Consider the following 10,253-nt stretch of genomic DNA (forward strand, 5'->3'; position numbering starts at 1 on the left):
CCTTAGCGGCAGCCTTGTGAGAGACTCCCAGTCAAGGCACCCAGCTAAGCAGCCCCTGGATTCTGGATCCACAGAAACCGCGGGATAATACATGTTTAGTGTTATAAGGCACTACGTTTGGGGGTAAATTGTTGCTCAGCAATAGATAATTGATACAAGGATGACAGCGACAAGGAGGTCCAGTGACAGTGGCTTTGCTGTTTCCTAATGACTGTGCAGCCCCTGGTTCCACTTGCTTGGGTTGCCTGTCACTCCTTCCAGCACTTGAGTTCTGAGAGATCCCGTATTCCTTTCAGTACCTTCCCCTTTTGTGCCTCAGGTAATTAGAAGAGGTTTCCGTTGCCTAACACCAAACAAGCCCTGAGCATGGCTAACCATAATCTAAAAGAAGGGAACCCTGCTATCCGGCAGTACTGACTAGTTTCCTGAACTGAACTCACAGATGTTGAAGTCAGATATGTATTTAAACACAAAGAAATTACTGGTTCTTTATTTATGAAACTCGAGGTTATAGGAAAATGATGCTCTTTGCAGTTTTCTCTTCATGGTTCAATATGTCATTTGGCAATTTTGAAAAGGATGGGTCTAAAAAATTATCTTAAATTACCAGTTAGTCCTTTGGAACTGAGCATTTCCTCCCAAAGTTCCTGGGTACTGATGTTGACCTAGCATCAAAGAGAAACAAACGCTGTATTACTGAGGGTGACGATGGGGAGACAATTTTATGTATTCATTTGCTCCAGGTATCTACCTATTGTTCTCTCTCGCTCTTGTTCTCTCTCTCAATGAAATACTTACAAATACAGCTCGGCTGTCATCTTTCCCCAATCCTCTCTTCTCTTTTCTCTCTCCTCCTGCCTCCACCCCCAAGAATAACCACTATCCTAAGAAAATCTCATTTAAAAATTTTTTTAACTTGTTACTTGTCCAAAAACACTATATAAAATTGTTTCGTGTCCCTAAATATGCATAAATGGTACCATACTGAAGATATCCTTTTCCAATTTGTGTTTTTACTCAACATTATTTTTTTTAATTAATTTATTTTTATTTTTGGCTGCATTGGGTCCTCGCCGCTGCGCGCGGGCCCCCTCCCGCCGCGGCGCGTGGGCTTCTCACTGCAGTGGCCTCTCCCGCCGCGGAGCACGGGCTCCAGGCGCGCGGGCCTCAGTAGCCGTGGCTCGCGGGCCCTAGAGCGCAGGCTCAGCAGTTGTGGTGCACGGGCACAGCCGCTCCGCGGCACGTGGGTCCCCCCGGACCAGGGCCCGAACCCGTGTCCCCCGCGTCGGCAGGCAGGTTCCCAACCACTGCACCACCGGGGAAGCCCAACATTAAATTCTGACATTTATCTGTATCTATGTACAGAGAGGTACTCATTTTTTTGTCTTTTTATACATTTTATCGAGCTATAAATTATATATAATGAGATACACAGAACTAAATTGCTACGAATCAATGAGTTTTGACAAATGCACACATCCAGGTAACCACACTCCTATCATAATACAGGACATTCCATCTCCCAGAAAGTTCCCTCCTTTCTCCTCCCGGTCACTCCGCAGTCCTCATCCCAGGGAAACACTCATCTGCTTTCCGTCATAATAAGTTCTTTTTGGGCTTCCCTGGTGGCGCAGTGGTTGAGAGTCCGCCTGCCGATGCAGGAGACACGGGTTCGTGCCCCGGTCTGGGAAGATCCCACATGCCGCGGAGCGGCTGGGCCCGTGAGCCATGGCCGCTGAGCCTGCGCATCCGGAGCCTGTGCTCCGCAACGGGAGAGGCCACAGCCGTGAGAGTCCTGCGTACCGCAAAACGGTCATTTTGCCTATTGTAGAACATCATATAAGTGAAACAGTACAGCATGTCTTATTTTGCACTGGCCTCTTTGGCTCAGCATATTTGGGGGTTCATCTGTGTAGTTGTGTGTCAGTGGTTTGTTCATTTTTATTCCTGAGCATGTTCCATTGTATGACAACATCACAAACTGCTTGATAGAGAGTTTGGGGCTCTTATGAATAAAGACTTAGGAACATTCTTGTTAAATCTTTTTGTGTTCGTGTTCTCAGTTGTCTTTGGTAGGTAAATACCTAGGAATTAAATTGCTGGGACATAGGGTAAGTATATATTCAGTTTAATAGGAAACTGCCAGTGTTTTTCCTAAAGTGCTTGAACCGTTTTAAACATCTATCAGCAAAGTATAAGAGCTCTGGCTGCTCCTCATTCTCACCAAAATTTGGTGCTGTGAGGCTTTGAAATTTTAGCCACGCTAATGGTGATGTAGTGGTATCTCAGTGTGGCTTTCATTTCTTTTCTCTGATGACTAATGGTATTGAGCACTATTTAATGGGCTTATCAGTCATTTGTATATCTTCTGTGAGAAGTGTCCATTGAGCTGTCCATTTTCTTAAATTGGATTGTTGACCAATTTAAAGTATATTATTAGATTATATATACTTTTGGTGGGGGACAAGTTCTTGTCAGAAATATGCATTATAAAAAATTTCTCTCCAAGTTTGAGGTTGGCCTATTAATTTCCTTAACAGTTTTTGTTGAGCAGAAGTTTTTAATATTGATGAAATCAAATGGATTAAATTTTAGTTTTATGGTTAAGGCTACTATGTCCTTCTTAGGAAACCTTTCCTCAAAGTCATAAAGATGCTTTCCTATTTTCTTCTGGAAGCTTTACAATTTAGGCTTTCACATTTAAGCCTGTGAGCCATTTGAAATTAATTTTTGTGAGGGAACGATTGGGGTTAATTTTTTTTCATGTGTAGGTATAGTTGTTTCTGCAAAAGTTGCTGAAAAAAATTTATTTCCCTATTAACTTGCTTTGTTGAAAACCAATTGATTGCGTAAGTATGGGTTTATTTTGGACTCTATTCTGTTTTATTGACCTATTTATTCTTATTCCAGTACTATACTATTTTGATTATTGTAGCTTTATGATAAGTCTTGGAATCAGGCCGTGTAAGGCTTCCTTATGTGTTTTTCTTTTTCAAGATTATTTTGGCTATTCTAGCTCCTTTACATTTTCATATACGTTTCAGAACCAGCTTGTCAATTTCTGCAATTATTTTAATTGGGATTGCATTGAATCTATGGATCGATTTGGGATAAAACTGAAATCTTAACAAGACTGAGTCTTCCAGTACATGAACATAATGTTTCTTAACATTTATTAAATAGCCCTTAATTTTTCAGAGCAACTTTTCATAGTTTTTGGTGTGTATGTTTTGCACATCTTTTGTTAAATATATCCCAACATCTACATCCTAAGTAATTAACAGTTGCGTGTATTGCCATTTCTTCACATTTTTCTCTTATCTATCTACAAAGTATTTTGGTTTATATCAGAAATGAGAATCAAAGAAATACATATTATAAATAGTACATTATTAATAGTGTACATTTTTGTATAATGTTTTTATTTGGAAATAATTTCAAACTTACAGAAAATATGCAAGTACAGTGTAAATAATCTTTTTGAACTATTTGAAAGTAAATTACTAACCTGATTTCCTGTTATCCCCGAACACATTATTCAACATAACCACAGTACAATCATCAAAGTCAAGAAATAAACACTGATATATTATTACTATCTAATCCCCAGAGCCCATTTAAGTTTTACCAATCATCCCAATAATGTCCTGAATAGCAAAGGATCTGAACAGAATCATGTGCTGGATTTATTTGTCAAGTCTCTTTAGTCTGTCTTAGTCTGTAACAGTTCTTCAGCTGTTCTTTGATTTTCATGACCTTGATACTTTTGAAGACTACAGGAGGGTTATTTTGTAGAATGCCACTCAGTTTGGGTGTGTTCGGTGTTTCCTCCTGATTAGAAGCAGGCTGTGCATCTTTCGATTGGTTGGAATGGTTGAATTGGTTAGAACTGATTGGATTAGGTGGAAATAGTTGGATTAGTTGGAACTGATTGGGATTAGTTGGAACTGGTTGGATTGGTTGGAACTGATTGGGATTAGTTGACACTAGTTGGATTGGTTAGAACTGGTTGGATTAGTTGGAACTGGTTGGATTGGCTGGAATTAGTTGGATTGGTTAGAACTGGTTGGGATTGGTCGGAACTAGTTGGCTTGGTTGGGATGGTTGGATTGATTGGAATTAGTTGGATTAGTTGGAACTGGCTGGATTAGTTGGAACTGGTTGGATTGGCTGGAATTAGTTGGATTGGTTAGAGCTGGTTGGGATTGGTCAGAACTGGTTGGATTAGCTGGAACTGGTTGGATTGGTTGGAGTGTCAGAATCAGAAGAATGTTCTCTCATTGCATCCTATCAGGTGACACACACTGTTGATCTGCCCCCTTCCTGATGATGTTCACTTTGACCACTTGATTAAGGTGGTCTGTCAGGCTCCTGCATTGTGAAATTATTCTCTTTCCCTTTGTAATTAATAAGTTTTTGTGGAGAGCTGCTTTGAAAAAATATAAATTAAAAGACCATGACAATTACCGCTCATTGTTAACACAGGTATGCTAAGGTGTTTGTCTCTTTAAAAGGGCTGGAAACATGTAACATCTGCAAATCCTCTATTAAACATCCATCTTTCTAAATAATTCAGGCTTCCATACATTTTTTGTTTCTATGAAAAAAAAAGAAAGAAAAAACAGAAAAGTCTTCATGATGCCTTACAGGCCGTAAGAGAGTTGGACTGGTGTCATCCTGAGCCCACAACTATAGTCCTGAGGAAAATGATAGAACTCAGGAGTCCTCACCCTCTCTCTCATAACAGTCACTTTCAGAGACTCAGCTGTCAGTCAGTGGCAACTCTCTGTGGTGCACCCCCATCATGGACTGAGCCACACCAGGGCCAGGACTCTGGACAGCTGAAGAACCTCACTCCTAGGAGCAGCGCAGGAACAGAGAGGTATGGGAAATACCTGGACCTCGAGAAATCCTACATGAGGTAGAGAATGAATGGCGAACGTGTGGCACCTTTTGGCCACACTGTCTCTTGATATCCTGCAATTCCTGTCTTAGTCACAGAAGGAACCCTAAATAGTCTTACCCAGAGAGAGAACAGGGTTCCTGGGTGGGCAGACCCTAAAGCACTGCTTTCAAGGAGTTGACCTGGTAGACAGGCAACGCTTACACAGATGCCTCAGTGCATAGCCACCCTGACCTCAGCAAATGGGAGCACTTCCTTTGAGGACCGCAGTGAACTCAGAGCTCTGAGGAATACGCGTGGAAAAAGAATTGGTGAAAAATGCTATTACTCTCAAAGGGGATATAAGGTATAGACACAAGAAAAGACAGTCGTATGGGGCAAAAATCTTAGAGCCACGGCAGACAGCATTCAGACCAGCCTGGAAATGTCTAAAGGAGTCTCATCATAACAACTCTGCTGGTTATGCATTATCCGTCCTGTTTACATAAAGAGCATGGAGGCTCAGAGAGGTTGAGGAAATCATTCACAGCAATAAGTGGTAGGACCAGGTGCTTAGAATTGATTTACAGACAGAATACAGACAGAGGAAAAGTTTTATAAGTCTAGAGTACTAGAATATCAGTGCTGGAAGGCCCTTAGGTATAATTCACCCAACATCCTCATTCCACAGGTGAGCAAGCTATAGCCCAGAGAGGTTACGTGATTTATCCAAAGTCCCGGAGCTGGCTAAGAGAAGAGGTAAGAACTACATCAAGTCTTCGACTTCCAGTCCGAAGATCTTCCCTCCTCCCCCACCCCGCCTCCTGCACACTATCCTCAGCCTGACATTGCTTTCTCCCTTTTAAAAATCACTAGGCTTTTGGAATTCACATGTAAAGTGCTGGTGCCACAGAGAACAATAAAGGAGAAATCAGATGACTCAAGACCACTGCCGCTCTTCTCTCCAGGAAGTGCCTAGAGCCTGAGCACGCACCCTGATGGACTGAACTGACTATGAGACATTTTAAAGTGTGCTTTCAAAGGTATCCATATTATACATCATCCAGATGATCTTATGATAAAGCCCTCCCTTCCGCTGCCAGGACCCATGCCTGCATCACTTTAGAGTCAACCACCACTTACTGTCCAGGACCAGGGAATAAAAGAGCAGACCCTGGCTTATGGAGTCACTTATCACAGGCACAAATGAAGTAAGGCACTCTATAATGAAAGTGCAGTGCACAAAATATCAAAACATATTTCTTGAATAAGCGAATGATTTTAGAGAGTAGTGGTGTGAGAACTGGGTCTGCAGAGAGGGCATAGTTACAGACACATGACCAAACTTAAAAGAACCGATACCATATTCTCTCAGCAAGCCACAATTATACTTCAACAAAAAAAGATGTCAACATCGAATTATACTGATTCATATTTTCTTGTTTTTTTAGTTTTATGTTAATTCATGTTTGAGTTTTATGGTTGCATAAGCACTATAAGCATAAACAGCTTACGCCCAAGTTTATGTGTGTTTATATTTAAGTGCACAAAAAATTTGTCATCACTAGAGATCCAAGATAAGGGTTTTTTTTCCCTTTAAGATGGAAGGTACAATATTCAAGTTCGAGAACGCTGTCTGTCACATACTACTGGCAAACAATATCTTTTTTTTTTTTTTGCGGTACGCGGGCCTCTCACTGTTGTGGCCTCTCCCGTTGCGGAGCACAGACTCCGGACGCGCAGGCTCAGCGGCCATGTCTCACGGGCGCAGCCGCTCCGCGGCATGTGGGATCTTCCTGGACCGGGGCACGAACCCGTGTCCCCTGCATCGGCAGGCGGACTCTCAACCACTGCGCCACCAGGGAAGCCCACAATATCGTTTTTATACTCCACTTCCCGCTCCACACCATCCTCCTCGCCCCCCAACCCCAGTCAAATGCTGGAAGGAAGCTCCTCTTTGAGGCTTACCTGCAGGGCCATTTCCTTCTTGCTCCCCATGGCACTGCAAAGAAGACAGAAGCTCTGTTACTGACAAAACGTTGCGCTGATCAGCAAGCCGAGACCCTCCTTCAGACAAAGCCCCCCCGCCCCTTTAAGTTAGAGTGGCAGCAAATAAACGCAATGATGCAAAATGAACACCCCACGGGAGAAGCAGAGCTTGCGGCCCGCGGGCTCATGGCTCGCCGGAAGATTTTCTGCGGATTTGCGGAGCCCCTTTCCCGCCCCGGAGCTGGCCAAGGGGTACGCGCAGAGGCCAGAGTACGAGCTCCTGGGCCACGCAGCCCGTCAGGTATCCGAGCGCCTGCCGAGGAATTCGGATGGAAAAAGTCTACAGAACCTTGCTATCCCTACTGTTCCAATTTATTCTTGGGAAACTGAGTCACTGCAAACAGATACACCGTCTTCAACCTGCAGCGAGAGTTTCCAACAAAATTTGCTGCGACCCAGCCACGGTCGTCATGGCAACATAGCGCTGGCCTAAGGCGGCCAAGAAATAAACAGGAGTACACATAAGCCACGCCTACTCTGAGCCCAGCGGAAAGGCAGGAGGGTGTCCCGCCCCTTGCTGTCAGAATTGGACTGTAGGAACACTTTCATTGGCTAAAGAGTTTGTCCCTGTCTGGGACATATGAACCCACCAAGCAAAGACCCCGTGCATCCATGTACTGTAGAGTTGCATCCTCGAATCCCTGCATCCCTTCTGTCCCACCAGGACTGGCATGCAGCTTTTCTATTGCTAGTTAATACATGCCGGGCAGGGGTGGCTCCAGGGTTTGAGGGTCGGAAGAGGTTCCCTTTAAGACAAAGAATACGAAATTACAAATTCAAAATTAAGTATGAAAGTCAAGTGGAGCAAATAGAAAACAAGTACAAACCTGTTGTAAATGATCTACACCAATTAAAAGACGGAAATTGTCAATGGATAAAACAACAAGGCCCAACTGTATGCTGTCTACAAGAAATCCACTTTAAATATAAAGACACAGGTTTAAAAATTTTAAAAAAAAGACACTTAAAAGTAAAGTAAAGGGGTGGAGAAAGCTATGCCATGCTAACACTAATCAAAAGAAAGCTGGAGTAGCTATATTAATTTCAGGCAAAGCAGATTTCAGAACAAGGAAATGTATCAGGGATAAAGAGAGGGCACTACATAATGTTAAAGGGATCAGCTCTCCAGGAAGACATAACCATACTTACTGTGTATGCACCTAACAACAGAGCATCCAAATACGAGGCAAAAACTATCTGAACTGCCAAGAAAATATAGATAAACCCACTATTATAATCGAAGACTTTAACACCACATCTTTAGGAATGAGTAGATCCAGCAGGCAGATAATGAGCAAGGATATAGTTGAACTGAGCAAACATCAGCCAACCTGATCTAATTGACATCTAGACAATACTTCCTCTGAACAGCAGAATACAGATTCTTCTCAAGTTCACATAGAACATTCACCAAGATAGGCCACATGCCACGTCATAAAAATACCCTAACAAACTTAAAAGAATAGAAATCATACAGAGTATGTCCTCAATGGAATTAAACTAGAAATCAATAATAGCTGGTGAAAGACATCTAAAAGATTTATATAAATGGAGAGATATTCCATGCTTGTGGAGAGGAAGAATCAATATTTTTAGATGTGATCTATAGATTAAACACAGTTTCAAAATCCCAGCAAGCTATTTTGTAGATAACAGCAAACGAATTCTAGGTTTTATATGAAAAGATAAGAGACAAAGAATAGTCAACACAACAGTGAAGAATAACAAAGTTGGAGAACTGACACTATTGGACTTCGAGACTTACCATTAAGCTACAATAAGCAAGACAGCATTTTAGTGAAAGAATAGATACATAGATCAATGGAATAGAATAAAAAGTGCAGAAAAAGACCTGTACAAATGTAGTCAACTGATCTTTGACAAAGGGGTAAAGGAAAGTGATTGTAGAAAGAATGGTCTTTTCAAAAAATGGTGCTGGAGTAATTGGACATCCATTTGCAAAAAAAAATCTGGACATAGACCTTACACTTTTCACAAAAATTGACTCAAAATGGATCATAGACATAAATATAAAATGGAAAACCTTAAAACTTGAGAAGAAAACAAAGGAGAAAATCTAGGTGAACTTGGGTTTGGCAATGACTTTTTAAGATACAACATCAAAAGAATGATCCATGAAAGAAAAAATTTATAAGTTAGATTTTATTAAAATTAAAAACTTGTGCTCTTCAAAAGACTGTTAAGAGAATGGAAAGACAAGAGAGAAAATATTTGCAAAACACATATCTGAGAAGGGACTTGTATCCAAAATATACAAAACTCAACAATACGAAAACAACCCAGGATTCCCTGGTGGTGCAGTGGTTAAGAATCCACCAGACAATGCAGGGGACACAGCTTCAAGCCCTGGTCCGGGAAGATCCCACATGCCACGGAGCAACTAAGCCCCTGTGCCGCAACTACTGAAGCCTGCATGCCTAGAGCCTGCGCTCCGCAACAAGATAAGCCACCGCAATGAGAAACCCGCGAACGGCAAGGAAGAGTAGCCCCCACTCACCGCAACTAGAGAAAGCCCGCGCCCAGCAACGAAGACCCAACACAGCCAAAAATAAATTAATTAAACAAATAAATTTATTTTTTAAAAAAGTAAACAACCCAATTTTTAAAATGGGCAAAAGATCTGAACAGATACCTCACCAAAGAAGATATACAGATGAAAAGTAAACAAATGAAAAATACACTCAACCCCTTTTGTCATTAGGGAATTACAAATTAAAACAATAATGAGAGACTTCTACATACCTATTAGAATGTCTAAAATTTTTAAAAAGAACTATGTTAAATGCTGGTGGAGATACAGAGCAACAGGCACTCTCATTTATTGTTGGTGGGAATGCAAAATTGTACAGCCACTTTGGAAGACAGTTTAGCAGCTTCTTACAAAGCTAAGCATAGTCTTACCATATGATCTAGCAATTTGCTCCTATATATTTATCCAACAGACTTGAAAACTTATGTGTACACAAAAACCTGCACATAAATATTTATAGCAGCTTTATTCGTAATCACCCAAAATTGGAAGCAACCAAGATGTCCTTCAGTAGGTGAGTGAGTAGTCTGTGTTACATCCATACAATGGTATCTGTAAGACACAGCATTACAGACTGGGTCTACTAAGTGCAAGTGATGTTTTTGGCCACATGGTGGTGGTTATTCAAGTTCTTGAATCGTTTGAAATCTCCCTTAGATCTTAGTTCCCAAAATAAAATTCAAATCAGGTACTAAACTCCTCCTGCCAGCACTCAGAGAGATAAAGACTTTTTATTCACTTTAAAAAGGTTAGATTTCTCATCACGTGGTC

General features: G+C 41.5%; 1 protein-coding gene across 1 annotated transcript in view; it reads right to left on the reverse strand.

The window, feature by feature from the left end:
- Positions 1 to 7,286, reverse strand: part of NME9 (NME/NM23 family member 9) — a 24,059-nt gene extending 16,773 nt beyond the window's left edge. The window contains 3 exon segments of the mRNA XM_060010053.1: positions 608 to 665; positions 6,851 to 6,884; positions 7,221 to 7,286. Coding sequence (XP_059866036.1) covers positions 608 to 665; positions 6,851 to 6,880 — 88 coding nt within the window. The 5' untranslated portion in view covers positions 6,881 to 6,884; positions 7,221 to 7,286.
- Positions 7,287 to 10,253: the final 2,967 nt, after the last annotated feature.

Source organism: Delphinus delphis, chromosome 4, assembly GCF_949987515.2.
Source record: "Delphinus delphis chromosome 4, mDelDel1.2, whole genome shotgun sequence".
In the NCBI taxonomy this organism is placed as follows: domain Eukaryota; kingdom Metazoa; phylum Chordata; class Mammalia; order Artiodactyla; family Delphinidae; genus Delphinus; species Delphinus delphis.